Source organism: Myotis myotis, unplaced genomic scaffold (assembly GCF_014108235.1).
Source record: "Myotis myotis isolate mMyoMyo1 unplaced genomic scaffold, mMyoMyo1.p scaffold_m19_p_10, whole genome shotgun sequence".
Taxonomy (NCBI): domain Eukaryota; kingdom Metazoa; phylum Chordata; class Mammalia; order Chiroptera; family Vespertilionidae; genus Myotis; species Myotis myotis.
Genome location: NW_023416314.1, coordinates 39,236,222 through 39,253,490, shown reverse-complemented (window position 1 = coordinate 39,253,490; position 17,269 = coordinate 39,236,222). Strand labels below are relative to the sequence as shown.

Genomic DNA, 17,269 nt, shown 5'->3' with positions numbered 1-17,269 from the left:
CTTCGCTGACTCCGTCCACACCTTTGGGGACCCCTGGACCCGCTGGGGTTGGACCCCGGCAAGTCAGGGTTGGTAAACTTATTCTGCAAAAAGCCAGACTAAATATTTTAGACTTTGGGCCATATGGTCTGTTTCAACTGCTCAGCTACCTTGTTGTTGTGTAAAGTGGCCATACATAATATGTAAATATTGGGCATTATGTGTTCTAATAAAACTTCATATAATCAGGAAGCTGCGTAAGTCATAATAAAGACTAGTCTGTCAGTTGAGGTCAGATTTGCAGTTTAATGAGTTAATAAAAAACTTGATTTCAAAGCTTTTTGGAATTCACAATTATATAAAACAGACTGTGGATTGGTATAATAATATTCACAACAATTTTATGAGAAAGGTTTCATTAATTATACTTTATAGATAAGAATATTTAGACTTATTGAAATTAATTTGCCAAAGATCACTTATGGCTTTGTGACTTTTGGAAAAAGCCTTTAATTTTTCTGAGCCTTCCTAGTTTTCATCCGTACACTGAGGACGCTAAATATGTTGATCTCTAAGACTCCTTTAGGCTTTGTCAGTCTAAGAACTTACAGCCTTATCTTTAGTACCTTCTCCCTTCTGGTTATTAATTTCCCCACAACCTAGTGGTTCTTAACATTTTTTGGTTACAGATCCCTTTGGCTATTACCCCCAGAAAATCACACAAATGCGCACACACACACTAATTTTCACCCCATTTCAGCAATTAAAAACTGCTAGATTAGATGGTTCCTGTTGCTCTGTGATTCAATAATTGAGATTATTGGCAGGAGGAAAGAAAATAGAAAGTTCAGTTTAGAATAACTCTGAAAACAAAGACAAAGATATATCCCAAACTGTCTAAAAGGTTTATTTCCAAGGGGTTAAATCTAATTTGTAAATATGAAATTTCCCAGATGGTGCCTATTGCCTGACAAACTCTGTAGTAAGTTTCAGGAGAGAAACTGAGGTTTCCTATGTGCCAAGATCCTTTACATGTATAATTTCATTGACTGGTTCAATAATCTTGCAAAGTTGATCTTATTATTCCTAATTTTCAGATGAGGAAACTATAGATCTGAGAGATAAAGGAACTTTTTCTAGATCACAAACAGTAAGTGACAGAAGTGAGAGTTAAACTCTATTATTAAGTTGTACAGACTTCTCTCTGCCAGGCACACAGTGCCTGCTTATTAGAGTATTGCTCAGGGAGCTGTGTGACAGAAGTTTGGAAACTAGATTACATAACCCTTGGGAGGAAAATGGACAAGAGAAGGAAAACATTTACTGAGTGCTTATTATGTGTCAATGTTATCCTATTTAATCAATTCCTACCTACAGACTGTCTCCATCCATGAGCTAAGAAAACTGGGGCCCAGAGGACAAGGTCATTTTGTCAAGGCCACCAGGCTAGTAATAAGTAGGATAGGACCACTAATTCCAAACTGCCTTGGTGGTTGTATCTTCACCTCATGTCCTTATTCCTTTTTCACCAAATGAAAATAATTTAGAAAAAAAGAATGGGAAAATCTGGATTTGATTTCCAGTACTGCCACTCACTAGCTGTGTGGTATTTGCAAATCACCTCTATGAGCCTAACTTTTCTGTCATCTGTCAAATGAAAAGAATAAGATCCTGTATCCCTGCCAGTCTTACACAAGATTTAAGAAAGTATTTTACCAAGTGCTATATAATGTAATAGATATCACCATATTTATTATTAGTATCATTATCATTATTTTTCCTAGAGGAAGATGACAGTACAATGTTTTGAGCTTCTTTACTTTATTAGAAAAACTTTGAAATAATTAGGAGAAGACTTAAAATGCCCTTTCTTTTCTTTTTTGTTAATCCTCACCTGAGGATATTGTTTCCTTTGTTTTTTTAGAGAGAGTTGGAAGGGAAGGAGGGAGGGAGGGAAGAATAGAGGAAAAGAAAGGAAGAGAGAGAGGGAGAGGGAGAGAGGGAGGAAGAGAGAGAGAGACATTGATGTGAGAGACACATTGCTTGGTTGCCTCCTGCACATGGCTGGGGACCGAACCTGCAACCCGGGTACATGCCTCTGAGCAGGAATCAAACCTGTGACCCACTGTTATGTAGGCCTATGCTCTAAATACCAGCAAGGGTTTAAAATGCTTTTGAGAAAGCTTTTGAGGTATCTGGGAGAATTCAGAAGCATGTGTTACAGGACCATATTTTCTTTTGCACATTTGATGGCAGTTAGACAGATGGTCTCTTACAGGGAAGTGAATGGGAAAGGTAGGATTAAAAAGTGATAATCTAGGATCCTTACCAGACCTCCTGATTAGCAATTCTTTTGTTGGAACCTTTACTACTCCAAGCAGATACTTTTTTAATGACTGGATACTGGTTATATCACTGGCTGTCAAATCAAACAAAAAAGAGAAATTACTTGGGGATCTACTGACCAAAGAGTTTGTATTTACAGTATATTCACATAACCCTTCATTTATACTCACTAAATCTTAGTGTTAGAAGATGCATTAGAGATCATCTTGCTCCAATCAAATGCCCTTTAAATGGTTTTAATTAAATTAGTCATATATGGATGAGTGTGTGTGTAATTTTAAATAATTTTATTTTGAAAAAATTCAGGCATATAGAAAGTCTTCAAGAATATTACAATGAAATTCACCTAGATTTACCCACTAACATCCGGACACATTTATCTTTCTCTACATTCTCACACACACACATAGTCAATACATATTCTACTTATTTTCATTATACCCTTCAGAAGTTAAGTTGCAGAGAATATAACTCCTCATCCCTAAATACTTCAGCATGTATCTTCTAGGAAAGATATATCATTCAAAACAGAGTCCCTTTTAATTATGATTGTGATGAGCCATTTGGTGCTCACCTGACTTGGTATCTTCATGATAAATGGCAAAAGTGACCTCTGCAAACTCCAACAGCTCTGCCAGGAAACAGGCCTCTCCACTGCAGTGCTGAGTTACTAAGTTACATGAGAACTCGGTGTGATGGGAGAACTCAGGGCAGAAGGTACAGGCCACAGGGCGGGTTTGGCGCTGTTCTCCCTTGGGCAGGAAGGAGAGATGAACGGTGACAAAGGCATTGACCCCTACTGAGGCACTAAACTGTAGAGAGGGTTCCTGCTCAGCCAAAGCCCTGTAGGGGAAAAGAGTGGGCAGGAGGAGAAAGAAATATAAAAAATCAGCTTGCCTGCTCAGAAAACATCTCCACAGTTTCTGTGAGGCAAGAACATTAAGCGACCGTATTTCCTATCTAGGCTTTTGGCAGTGCCACAGTGCGCTTTCTTAGTAATCTGGTTTCAGAGTGTGTGTGTGTATGGGGGTGGGAAGAGACAGCAGTCATCCACACCAGAGTGACACTTCACAGACACTTCATTGTTTGGCCAGTGTACTTTAGCCAAAGGCTACCAGGAACCAACTACAACTGAACAAGTTGGGTTCAGTGCTCACTGTAATAGTGAGAACACACTATTGAACACACACTGTGGGAATCATAGGGCACCTTAGTAAGTAGGTCTCAGAAAGGACTTACAGCACTGGGCTCATGTTAGGTGATTTGAAGGAATGTGTGTTTAAGGAAGTGGGGCTTTGCTTTGAGGATATTTTTTTCATTGATTTTTATAGGAAGTGGGAGGGAGGAAGAAGAGGGGGGGGAGAGGGAGAGAGGGAGAAAGGGAGAGAAAGAGAGAGACTGGTTGCCTCCCACGCACTCTAACCACCGAGCAAGTGAGAAGGCTCACTTCAGAGCACCTGCAATCTGGATACCAGAGTGAAGATTCAAAGGAGGAATAAGTTGAGAGTACCAAGAATTTCTTCTTCAATAGAGGCCATGTAAAACTTGTTTCTGATTTTACTATATTCTACTGGTTAATAAGTGTAACACTAATTAGCTATACAAATGGAAGTAATCAAAAAAACCTATACATTGGTATAGAACAGGGTGGCGAACCTTTTGAGCTCGGTGTGTCAGCATTTTGAAAAACCCTAACTTAACTCTGGAGCCATGTCACATATAGAATTTTTTTGCTATTTGCAACCATAGTAAAACAAAGACTTATATTTTTGATATTTATTGTATATATTTAAATGCCATTTAACAAAGAAAAATCAACCAAAAAAATGAGTTAAGACCTGAAGGAGGCAAAGAGGGCCAAGCTGCTTATATACAGAAAAAGTGTTCCAGGTCGAGAAAACAGTTAAGACAAAGGCCCTAAGAGGAAAATGAGTTTGGTGTGTTCAGAAGCAATAAGAGGGCCAGAGTGGAATAAGCAGAGGGAAGACTAGCAAAAAGAGATGAGTCATAAAGATAATGGAGTCAGATCATGTGGGGCCTTACCGCCATTTTAAGGAGTTTAGCTTTTACTTTGACCGATATGGAAAGTCATTGGTGGGTTTCAAACAGAGACGTGTCTAATAAAATAGAGATGTGTCAAGATCTGACTTAAGTTTTCATGCGATAACCGGCTTCTGTATTGAGAAGTGACTTGAAGGTGAACAAACTAGAAAAATAGAAGCTGCTATTCAGAGACAGAACTTGAGATTACAGAAGAGTATCAATGACTGGTCTTGGCATGTTTCGAGGGTGTAGAGTATGACCGTGGGCATTAAGTGCTTAAGTAGGGTTGAGGATAAAGTTGTTGGACAAGGTTGAGGAACTAAATTGCTGATAACAGTTAAAAAATAGCAGAGTTTGCAAATATTTATTCACTTATATTCTTACTAGAGGCCCGATGCACAAAAATTTGTGCACTTGGGGGGGAGGGGGGTCCCTCAGCCCGGCCTGTGCCCTCTCACAGTCTGGGACCCCTCGGGAGATAACGACCTGCTGGCTTAGGCCTGCTCCCGGGTGGCAGAGGGCAGGCCCAATCCCTAGGTGCAGTCCCTGGTCGGGCTCAGAGCAGGGCCGATTGGGGATTTGGGGCGCCGCCCCCTGTCATGCACAGAGCAGGGCGATCGGGAGGTTGTGATGCCACCCTCAGTCACGCTCAGGGTAGGGCCGATTGGGGGGTTGGGGCACCGTCCCGTCACACTCAAGGCAGGGTCGATGGGGAGGTTGTGGCGCCACCCCCTGTCACGCACAGAGCAGGGCCAATCAGGGGGTTGGGGCACTGCCCCCTGTCACTCACAGAGCAGGGCCCATCAGGGGGGTTGGGGCTCTGTACCCTGTCACGCACAGAGCAGGGCCAATCAGGGGGTTGGGGCACTGCCACCTGTCACACACAGAGCAGGGCCCATCAGGGGGTTGAGGCGCCGCCCTCTATCACCCACAGAGCAGGGCTGATCAGGGGGTTGGGGCGCCACCACTCTCACACTCAGGGAAGGGCCAATGGGGAGGTTATGGCTCTACACCGTCACACACAGAGCAGGGCCCATGGGGGGGGGGGGGTTGGGGTGCCGTACCCTGTCACACACAGAGCAAGGCCGATCAGGGGGTTGGGGTGCCGCACCCTGTCACACACAGAGCCACAGGGCGATCAGGGGGTTGGGGAGCTCCCCCCTATCAGGCACAGAGCAGGGCTAATCAGGGGGTTGGGGCGCCTTCCCCTGTCACAAACAGAGCAGGGTGGATAGGGAGGTTGTGGTCCCGCCCCGTCATACACAGAGCAGCAGGGCGATCAGGGGGTTTTGGGCGCTGCCCCGTCACGCTGATCCCGGTGCCGGGAGGCCTCGCAGCTCCATTGATCCCGGTGCTGGGAGGCATATTACCCTTTTACTATATAGGATAGAGGCCTGGTGCATGGGTGGGTGCCGGCTGGTTTGCCCTGAAGGGTGTCTTGGATCAGGGTGGGGGTCCCCACTGGGGTGCCTGGCCAGCCTGGGTGAGGGGATGATGGCTGTTTGCAGCTGGTCACACACTCTTCAGGGTGGGGGTCCCCACTGGGGTGCCTGGCCAGTCTGGGTGAGGGGTTGAGGGCTGTTTTCAGGCTGGGGGTGACTGAAGCTCCCAACCGCTCCTTTTTTTCTTTTTTCTTTTTTTATTCTGGGCCAGCTTTAGCCTTGAGGCTTGGCTCCAGCTCTTAGGCCTCCGCTGCTGAAAGTAGGTTTCTGGCCTTTGCTTACAATATTGCGATCCTGCTGGCTGAAGCCCAGCAGGTTTCTGGGGTTTTGTTTAGCTTCTATGTTTGTTACATGGTTGCTTGCAGCTCAGAGGCCTGCAGCGGCAGGTGGGGAACATTGGAGTCCTCTGTCACTGAAGCAATCAAGCCTCATGTTAGTTTCAAGCTGCCTGGCTGCCGGCCGCCATCTTGGCTGGCAGTTAATTTGCATATTGCCCTGATTAGCCAATGGGAAGGGTAGCGGTTGTACGCCAATTACAATGTTTCTCTTTTATTAGATAGGATATGCTTTCTTATAAAAACAACAAAAAAAGTAGAGTTGTGGTTAATGAGCTGGAAATTGTACATAAGAAAGTTTGTGTATCTGAGCATTGTAAATCTTGTGGACTGCAGTGGGAAAATGTTTGAGAATTGCTTTTTAAGGGAACTTACTTGGCTGCTGCTTGCAGACCACAGGCTCTGATAATCTGGACTGAGATAGAGACAGCTCGGCCAGCAAGAACTCCCTCTGCTGTCCTTGGAGTACGCCTGTACCTCAGGCCCACATCTAGTAAACCTGAAGAATCAGAAAAAAGGAAAAAAAAATATAAAAAGGTGGGTTGGAAGAATCTCGGTTCTATCAAGCCCCAAATTCTGGTTAGGAAGGAAGGAAGAGAATAAACTCTATAATCCTAATGAACAATAAGGGTCCTTAGCAGTGAGAGGATCTGCCCATGGTCAGAATCACATTAAATTATTGTACTGTAGGATTAATAAAGATAGCCCGCTGGTGTGGCTCAGTGGCTGACTGTCGACCTATGAACCAGGAGGTCATGGTTCAATTCCTGGTCAGAACACATGCCCTGGTTGTGGGCTCTATCCTTAGTGTGGGGCATGCAGGAGGCAGCCAATCAATGATTCTCCCTCAACACTGATGTTTCTATCTCTTTTTCCCTCTCCCTTCCTCTCTGAAGTAAAAAAATATATATTTAAAAAAACACACATAATAGTAGTTACTATTTATACTTTATATTCAAGAATATATGGCTCAGAGATACAATTGCCTGCCAAGATTATACAACTATCAGAGGCAGAACTTATATCCAGGTTTACTAAACTCCTAGTTATTTACAGAATTGAGATGAGCTCTAGCTTTTCTTCTTTTAAACTCAAATTCCTCTTACCCTCCTGCCACCACCCTTCACATACCATCTCTTTTTTTTTGTTTTAAGGAACAACAGAACAAGCTGATTAGTGAGCATCAGGAGGAAATAATCTTAACCATGGTAAGATAAAACCTTTTGTTTCACAGATACTCTCCAGAAAGCTTATACCATAACTTAATTTAGGAGGCTAATCCTATTCATCTATTAAGTTATGTACTTGGAGGTTGGGTCATCCTAATGGAACCATTAGGATAGAATTCAAAACTTCAAATTCTAATTAATTCCTTCCAACTTTAAATCCTAACCTTCTCCTCTATTACAGTGAATTCCTAGTTCATATAAATATATTCCACCAATCCCACATCTGCTTATGTTGCCTTGGAATAATAATTCTCTGAGTACATCTATCTAATACTTAGGATTTACGCTGTGAGAGTTTATTCAACACTTGCTGAATTTAAAGGTGAAATGAGACAAGCAACATTTATGTAGACAGTGTATGGAACTATAAATTTTCTAAAGCTGTATGCAAAATTTGGAGTGTATATTCTACACTAATTTTTCTAACAGAAGGGGCCTCAGAGTTTTAATCAGATTCTTAGAAGGGTGAATATCACAACATGTGAAGAAACACTAATTTAGAGAAAAAGAGATATTTATGTATACTGACTTTGAAAGGGAAAAACAAAAACAGTCCTCAATTACCTGATGACTGGTTCCTCAATTCTTTCCTATTCTCAAGTCTGGGGGTTAAAGGGAGGTTAAAGGTCTGCATTCCCACATCCTCATGGTGCTGCATGGTTACCATGGCACAGATCCTCGATAATGGCAAGGTTCCTTTGGCGACCATCTGGTCTCTCACATTAGGATAATAGTATCTGTAAGCCACAAAAGCACAAGCTGTCAGTTGGAAGAATTAGGCAGATAAATGATTCAGTCTGCTCTAGGGATCAACTTTGGAGCCCGACCTGTATTTGTGGTATACAGCTGTGGTTGTGTCTGGCTGGATTTATTGCCCATTACGTGGAGATGGAACCCAATAAATTACTCTGTGTTCAGGATAAAGCCCAGCTTCCCACAGGCGTTCTGTTTGAGGTATCTGCATCTGGCTTGGACCTTTGGGAGCAGCCGCTCCTGAAAGTATCCATCCTGCAGTAGCAGAGTGGTTCTAGATGGAGCAGTCTAAATTTCTTTGTCTTCAGGCCCAAGCTCCTCAAATTTGGAGTTGTATGAGGATCTGTTGGTACCTACACCATTTCACTCTCATCTCAAAACATCCCATTCTTAGATCACAAAGTTATCAAACCTAATTTCCACCTGATTCTATTTAGGAAAAGGTTCTGGCAAGTGGCTGTACCCTTCCCTACTTCTGTTCCTGATGTTGGTTTCTCTCCTTTTAGAATTATACTCTCTTAGTCATTTTAGTTGGCTTCTTGGGGATGGGGATGCAAGGGAGGAGTTTGAACACCTGTTTTAATGCCATTATTTTTTCTGGAAATTGCCAAAGTTTGTGACATGAGTGGATTTATATTTATGAAGGATACTCTTCTGGTGGTGGGATGAACAGATTATAAGAAGGCCATTACATTAATTTAGGCATGATCTAATGTGGGCCTGAACTAAATAAGGCAGTAAGATCATCAGAAAAAGATGACTGATACATTTGAGAGAACAGGAGGTAAAACTGATGGAATTTCACTTATATGTAGTGGTTAGAAGTGTAAGATACAACTGCTTCCAAGAGCCTAATAATTGAATAGATTTCAATAATCTATTCAACAATCATTAACAAACACAAATAATATAAAACACGGCAGAAGGGACTGCTTAGCTTCCTTATAATTCAACCTAGACTAGTTATGGGAAGGATGCTCTATGCTTGTGTATTTCCTTCCTAAGCACAGGATTGGGTTCTCCACACTACCTGCACCAGATTTCAAAGTGGACTCCACCTCCGGGCACAAGTGCTTGTGCAGAGAAGGCACTGAGTAGGAGCCTTTGCACTGGAACTTCTGTTGGCAACAGGAGAGAGTGATGGTGCTGACTATTAAAGATGGGATCTGGAACACAGAGTGTGGTTGCAGATCTGAAAGGCCTCAGAGTGATTCCTTTGGAAAAGAAAAGCAATTCAGAACAATCAACACATCATTTAGTGTTTTATACGTAGTAAGACAGTATGTTCATGTCCAATATTATTCAATTTTATCCTCACAATATTCCTACAAAGAAAACAAAGGAGGTATTATTACTCCTACTTCATAGATGAGGATATGAATGAACACCTTGGGTTACATGGTGAACCTGAAGGTCTTAGAGCTAGTGGGTCACAGACCTGGAGCCAGAATCTATTATCTCCAGACTGTAAGTCCTATCAAGGTCCATTTCTCTAGTAGTTATGGTACCTAAGATCTCATCATAATACAGAAGTAAAAGGTCCCCTTGTTGGTGGGCAATGAATGAGGGTTTCACTTTCTCCACATCTTCACCAACACTTATTAGTCTTTTTAAAATTTTTTTGAAATATATTTTTATTGATTTCAGAGAGGAAGGGAGAGGTATAAGGAGATAGAAACATCAATGATGAGAGAGAATCATTGATTAGCTGCCTCCTGCATGCCCCCCAATGAGGGGATCAAGCCTGCAACCCCAGCATGTGCCCTTGGCCAGAACTGAACCTGGGACCCTTTAGTCTGCAGGCGGACGCTCTATCTACTGAGCTAAAGCAGCTAGGGCTCTTTCTTTTTTTTAAAAAATTATAGCCATCTTAGTGGTATCTTGTGGTGGTTTTGATTTCCATTCCCCAAATGACTAATGATGTTGAGTATCTTTTCATGTGCTTATTGACCATTTATATGAATTTGGAGAAATGTTCTGAGATCTCTGCCCATTTTTAATTGGATTGTCTTTCTATTATTGATTTATAAAGTTCTTCATATATTTAGAGTACGAGTCTGTTATTTAAACTCTAAAACCAACACTGGTAGTGCTTCCCCAGTTATTTCTGACATGCTCAGAATGGCAAAAAAGTTTGAGTCACCTGACTTACTCATTTCAAGATGGGGTAAAAAAAAAAGCAATACTCTGCTTCCTTATTTTAGCTCTCAGAAATGACAAGATAGATATGGTAGGAGACAGTGCAGTATAACGCAAGAAGCTGTGGGGCCAGTGGACAGGGCATGAACGTCAACCTTGGCAATTGTTAGTGAGGTGGCCTTAGTCATTTCACACTTCTGAACCTTGTTTCCTTAATTGTAAAATAAAGAAAATAGAATCGACCAGAATAAGTTGTTTTTAGGTTTTAAGATTTATGATCTACTATGCTGTACACCTGAAACTAAAACAAAATAATATTGAATGTAAACTATAATTGAAAATAAAATTTAAAAGATTATGATATATGTGAGGTATATATATGTACATATTTCCCCCAGGAGCAATGGTTCAGTATTTTTAAAATTGGTGTTCTTATAGACATTATAGAACCTAAGTTCCATGGACAATGAGGATCAATTATATGTTTATAGATGATAAGATTGAGTAGGCTGCCTGGCTGGTGTGGCTCAGTGGTTGAGTGCTGACCCATGCACCAGGAGGTCACCGGTTCGATTCCTGGTCAGGGCATACGCCCTGGTTGCTAGCCTGATCCCCAGTAGGGGATGTGCAGAAGGCAGCTGATTGATGTTTCTCTCCCATCAATGTTTCTATCTCTCTCTAATTCTCTTGGAAATCAATAAAAACATTAAAAAAAAAAGAATGAGTAGGCATGCAAATGATATAAAATGGGACAAAATGTAAATAATTTGATGGATCTAGAAAGGATACACAGAAGTTCTTTGTACTATTTTTACAACTTTTCCATAAATTTGAAGCCAAATTAAAATAAAAAGTTACGAAAAAAATTTTTAAAAAAGTAAAATAAACACTTAGCCTATCTCCTGTGTTGCCCGGGTAAGACTAATTTTTGAGGAACACAAAATTCACTCAGGAAAAAAAAATTCCTAAGTGTATCCAGTAAAAGAATTAAACAAGAATGAGAAGGCCTAATCTCCTCCACCTACCATTTTCAAGGAACTCAGGTCCTTTTAACACACTGGATTGTGAGTCTTGAACTGGAAAGTAGTACTGAACATAACAATCTGCTTCTCCCCAGACTGTGGCCTGAAGAGGGACCAGCCCTTTAACCTTGTCTACATGGAGCTCAAAGTGGTGCTCCATCAGTCCATTTCCTTGGTTTTCTGCCTATTAAACAAACACAGAGAGACTGGTGAGCTGTATAGAATATTATTGCTTCTCTATGAAGTCTGAATATAGATGAAAAAATAAGCATAATTAATTAGCCTAAAACAGATACTTAATTTTCATTATGTATAAATCTCATTGTAATCAGATCAAGCTGGATTTACTCCAGATTATGAGACTGAGTCAATACTATGAAACCTATAATGTAATCCAGTACATTAATGAAACGAAGGCAAAAAAGGCATTTGATAAAATTTAACACCTGTTCCTAATTCTCAGCAAACTTAAGAATAAAAGGTTATTTCCTTAATAAAACAGGAAATATACATTTGAAACGAACAGACATTAATTTACTTAATTCCTATTTTTGATGAAGTTAGGAATAATATCAAAACTGTTTGTCAATGGCCCTAGCCGGTTTGGCTCATTGAATAGAGCATCAACCTGCAGACTGAAGGGTCCTGGGTTTAATGCTGGTCAAGGGCATGTACCTAGTTGCAGGCTTGACCTCCGTTCCCGGTCTGGACACATTCGGGAGGCAACCAATTGATGTGTCTCTCTCACATCGATGTTTCTCTCTCTGTCTCCCCCCTTCCTTCCACTCTCTATTTTTTAAAATATATTTTATTAACTTTTTACAGAGAGGAAGAGAGAGGGATAGAGAGTTAGAAACATCGATGAGAGAGAAACATCGATCTGCTGCCTCCTGCACACCTCCTACTGGGGATGTGCCAGCGACCAAGGTACATGCCCTTGACAGGAATCAAACCGGGGACCCTTGAGTCCGCAGGCCGATGCTCTATCCACTGAGCCAAACCGGTCAGGGCCCACTCTCTAAATATCAATGGAAAAATATCCTCAGGTGAGGATTAACACTCCCCCCGCCACCCCACCCCAAAACTGCTTGTCAATGGTAAGAACTATTTGGGGAGGTAGTGAATACACTGTTACTGAATAACTAATAATGTAGTTACTACTTACTATGAGCCAGGCACTCTATTAAGCCCTTCACTTATATTAGCTAATTTAACATGCATAGCTAACAACAGTGGAACTAGGATTTGAACTCAGGTAGTCTAATTCCAGGGCCAAAATTCTTTACCTCTATTCTGTACAGCAGACACTAGATAACTGATTATTAGGAATGTTCAAAGGGGAAATACAGGATTAAGATAAGGTTCAGACTGTATGATTTATACATGTGTAACATTCAATACATTTGGAATAGAGATTGCATTAGGTCTTTGCTTTGAAATCTAAAAATGCATGTCAGCAATACCTGCTCAAAAACCTTCCTACGGAAACAGAAAACTTACAATTTGATTTCCCAGAGAAGAAAAATATAGGGAAAAAACCCCCTCCAAATTACAGTGCCTGCTCAATTTGGCCATACAGTATTTTAGTAATTTAATAATTCAGTTCTGCAGATGTTGAACTGGGTGAGGCACTTATGAATGTAGGAGAAAAAACAACTGTATTTTATTGATATCCAACATTTCAAGGATTTTTGTGCTTGTAGTAACATTTTCTAACTTTCTATACTACAATAACAGTTGGGAATATAGATGTTTTTTTTATTTGTGCTTTTATGTCATTTTTAAATAAAAATAAAACACTACTATCTATTGATAGACACTAATATTCAATAAAAACAGAAAAGTTTAGAATTCATAATAAATAATAACCTACTAATGGATACTTTCCTAATAGTTCTTTCTTTGCTAGAAACTTTAAATGTCATTCAGATTCAGATTAAAAAATATAACATACTTAAATGGTGTGGAGACTGAGATTTAGCTATAGTGGACACCAAGAGACACCAAATGTAAGATACAATAGGACATGATATTATGGACTTAGAAGTCAGAAGACCTGTATCTGAACTCCAATTCTACCATTCTTAGCTATGGGATCCTGGACAAATAGCACAACCTCTTTGATTTTCTATTTCATCCTATATAATACTAGAGGCCCAGTGCACAAAAATTTGTGCACTCGGGGGGGTGGGGGTCCCTCAGCCCGACCTGTGCCCTCTCGCAGTCTGGGACCCCTTGGGGGATGACCACCTGCTGGCTTAGGCCTGCTCCCTGGGGGATTGGGCCTAAGCTGGCAATCAGACAACCCTCTGGCAGCCCGGCAGCCCTCGGGGGATGTCCACTTGCCAGCGGGGAGCAGACCTAAGCTGCAGTCGGACATCCTTAGCGCTGCTGAGGAGGCAGGAGAGGCTCCCACCACCACCGCTGTACTGGCAGCCATCAGCCTGGCTTGTGGCTGAGCAGAACTCCCCCATGTGGGAGTGCACTGACCACCAGAGGGCAGCTCCTGCATTGAGCGTCTGCCCCTGGTGGTCAGTGTGTGTCATAGTGACCAGTCATTCCAAGTCTTTTTGCTGCTAGGGTCAGTCTGCATATTACCCTTTTACTATATAGGATAGAGGCCTGGTGCATGGGTGGGGGCCAGCTGGTTTGCCCTAAAGGGTGTCCCGGATCAGGGTGGGGGTCCCCACTGGGGTGCCTGGTCAGCCTGGGTGAGGGGCTGATGGCTGTTTGCAGCTGGTCAGACCCCCTTCAGGGTGGGGGTCCCCACTGGGGTGCCTGGCCAGCCTGGATGAGGGGCTGATGGCTGTTTTCAGGCTGACCACACCCGCTTTAGGGTGGAGGTCCCCACTGGGGTGCCTGGCCAGTCTGGGTGAGGGGTTGAGGGCCATTTTCAGGCTGGCCGGCGACTGAAGCTCCCAGCCTCTCCTCTTTTTCTTTTTTTTTTATTCTGGGATTTATTTACCTTCTATAATTGAAACTTTGTTGCTGTCACTGGAGCTGAGAGCCACTCCTGCTTGCTCCAGCTCTGAGGCCACGGTCTGCTGAAAGCAGGTATCTGGGGTTTGTTTAGCTTCTATAATTGAAACTTTGTTGCCGTCACTGGAGCTAAGAGCCGGCTCCAGCTCCGTGGCCATGGCCTGCTGAAAGCAGGTATCTGGGGTTTGTTTAGCTCAGGGGTGGGCAAACTTTTTGACTCGAGGGCCACAATGGGTTCTTAAACTGGACTGGAGGGCCGGAACAAAAGCATGGATGGAGTGTTTGTGTGAACTAATATAAATTCAAAGTAAACATCATTACATAAAAGGGTACGGTCTTTTTTTTTTTTTAGTTTTATTCATTTCAAACGGGCCGGATCTAGCCCGTGGGCCGTAGTTTGCCCACGGCTGGTTTAGCTTCTATAATTGAAACTTTGTTGCTTTCGGAGCTCAGAGCCAGGCCGTGGCAGGTGGGGAACCTTGGCTTCCTCCATCACTGGAGCAAGCAAGCCTCCTGCTTGCTTCAGTTGCATGGCTACCGGCCGCCATCTTGGTTGGTGGTTAATTTGCATATCACCCTGATTAGCCAATGGGAAGCGTAGCGAAGGTACAGTTAATTACCACGTTTGTCTATTATTAGATAGGATGCTAAGTATCTGGTTGGCCAGTCGGCCAGTCAACCAATCAAAGCGTAATATGCTAATGATAAGCTAAGGCCGCTCAACCACTCACTATGACGTACACTGACCACCAGGGGGCAGACACTCAGACTGGTAGGTTAGCTACTGCTGGGGTCCAGCTGATTGGGACTGAGCGAGATGGACCAGACACGCCCTAGAGCCCTCCCATGTTCCCTCCCGAGCTGGTTAACCCCCATGTCTCTCCCCAGCCCTGATTGTGCACTGGTGGAGTCCCTCGGCCTGGCCTGTGCCCTCTCGCAACCTCGGACCTCTCAGGGGATGTCAGAGAGCCGGTTTCAGCCTGATCCCGTAGGCCAAGCTGAGGGACCCCATTGGTGCACAAATTCGTGCACCAGGCTTCTAGTCAAGTATAAAAGAATGAAAATGACCAACCTCACAACATCGAACAGACTGTCAAACTACGGCTGGAAGGCTGGGGAGGGTTGGGGGGTGGGGGTGGGGGTAAGAGATCAACCAAAGGACTTGTATGCATGCATACAAGCATAACCAATGGACACAAGACACTGGGGGGTATGGGAGGCTAGGGGAGGGTCAAGGGGAGAAAAAAAAAACATATATAATACTCTCTGTAATACTTTAAGCAATAAAACAATTTAAAAAAAAAAGACCAACATCATGTAGTTGTTAGGAAAATAATCATGATAAAGTATTTTCTTAACTGTACAGCACTATACAAAATAAGTTACTTTTAACTTATTAGAAAAGCAAGGAACTTCACTCTAACTTTCCAACTTGGATCTGGTCAAGAAAAACAGAATAAGACTTTGCTGGCTTACATTTGGGATCACTCTTCATCCCAGAATCCCCGTTTTTTTCTTGGATTATCTTTAAAAGTTTTTAAAATTAAGACTATTTTTTTTAGAGCAGCTAAGGTTCACCCCAATATTTTACAAAGGCAATTAAGTTAGTAAATTAGAGGATTAAGATCTAGTTGTCCAATTAGATTTTCTTTATAAATTCAAGGAGCTCAGAGGGATACAGATATGCATTTAAGCCATAAAAGAAAAATAACAATGATTCCTTTGATTTAGCATAAGCACTGAAGTACAAGTATGTTCTTTTGTTAAGCCTTTCACTACTGAAATAAGGATTTGGGGCAATGGTTTCACTAAAACATGCAAGATAAAATGAGATTATGTACTTAAAAAATTTGCTAAGAGAGTACATTAAGTATTCTTACCACACACACAAAAAGGTAACTAGGTGAAGTGATGGATATGATAATTAGCTTGATTCTGATAATCATTTTACAACATAAACATACAATCAAGTGTTTAGTCATTACCATTGCATTGGATGCTTTAGATAGCTGGTCCAGTAAATGGGCTGGCCTCGGGCTGAAGGGAGGAAGTGTTCCTTCTTCATTCTTCAATCTTTGTAGTGCCATTATCTGATCTGAAGAACCCATAGCTAAAAAGACTCGAAGACTCCCATTTTTCTGGCCTGAGAACACATCAATCACAGGCATGTAGCTGTCGACAGCAACAACTGGGAACTGAGCATCAAGCAGCAGGCGAGAAATCTTGGGATCTCTAAAGGGAGAGAAATTGTACATGAGCAAATAACAATTATCAATCATGTCATAGAGTTGCTTCATTTCTTACTTGGCTCATTTTCTCAGTTTGCTAAAAATGTATCTACAACTAGAAAAGCAATAGTGGCTTGACAAAACATATGATTCTATTCATAATCCATCAAATAAAATTTACCAGGCAGGACCTGGACAGGTGTCTCAGTTGGTTGGAGTGTCGTCCCGTACACCAAAAGGCTGCAGGTTCAATTCCTGGTCAGGGCATATACTTAGGTTTTGAGTTTGTTCCCCAATCCCAGGTGAGGGTGTGTACGGGAGGAGACCAATTGATGTTTCTCTCTTACATTGATATTTCTCTCTCTATCCCTTCCTCTCTTTTTAAAAATCAATAAACATATCTTTGGGTGAGGATTATAGAAAAAAAATACCAGGCAGTAAGTTCCAAATGTAGCAAATTGAAGACAGAGGATGTGTCTGATTCATCTTGGTATCATCATGGTCCTCAGTAGAGGCCTTTTGAATTGCATTATTTTACAGGTAGGCAGTATGGTCAACTAGAAAAAGTATGGACTTTGGAGTCTGGTGGATAAAATTTGGATAATATTAACAATAATATTACCACTTACTAAGTGCTTACTATATGATAAGCACTTTACAGTTTCTATAATCCTTCTAATACTGCAAAGGGTTAATATTATCCACTATTAACAGACAATAAAAAGTCCACATGCTCTTCATGCTGAATCTTTGCTCTGCCCTTACTTGCTGTAT

The 17,269-nt window shown here is 42.0% G+C and overlaps 1 protein-coding gene across 15 annotated transcripts in view; it reads right to left on the bottom strand.

Annotated features, from left to right (window-relative positions):
* The window catches only part of C2CD3 (C2 domain containing 3 centriole elongation regulator), a 115,104-nt gene that overhangs the window by 51,419 nt on the left and 46,416 nt on the right, over positions 1–17,269 (bottom strand). For 14 of the 15 annotated variants that reach the window (XR_004970378.1, XR_004970379.1, XR_004970377.1 and 11 more), the window contains 7 exons: positions 16,253–16,499; positions 11,292–11,472; positions 9,158–9,341; positions 7,939–8,111; positions 6,521–6,644; positions 2,900–3,168; positions 2,309–2,398 (listed from right to left, as the gene is read on the bottom strand). Coding sequence is in view for 11 of the 15 variants with exons in the window: in XM_036324994.1 (XP_036180887.1) it covers positions 2,309–2,398; positions 2,900–3,168; positions 6,521–6,644; positions 7,939–8,111; positions 9,158–9,341; positions 11,292–11,472; positions 16,253–16,499 (1,268 nt within the window). In the remaining 4 variants the exon portion in view is untranslated. The remainder of the gene's footprint in view (positions 1–2,308; positions 2,399–2,899; positions 3,169–6,520; positions 6,645–7,938; positions 8,112–9,157; positions 9,342–11,291; positions 11,473–16,252; positions 16,500–17,269) is intronic. The other variant, XM_036324995.1, reaches the window with a different exon arrangement.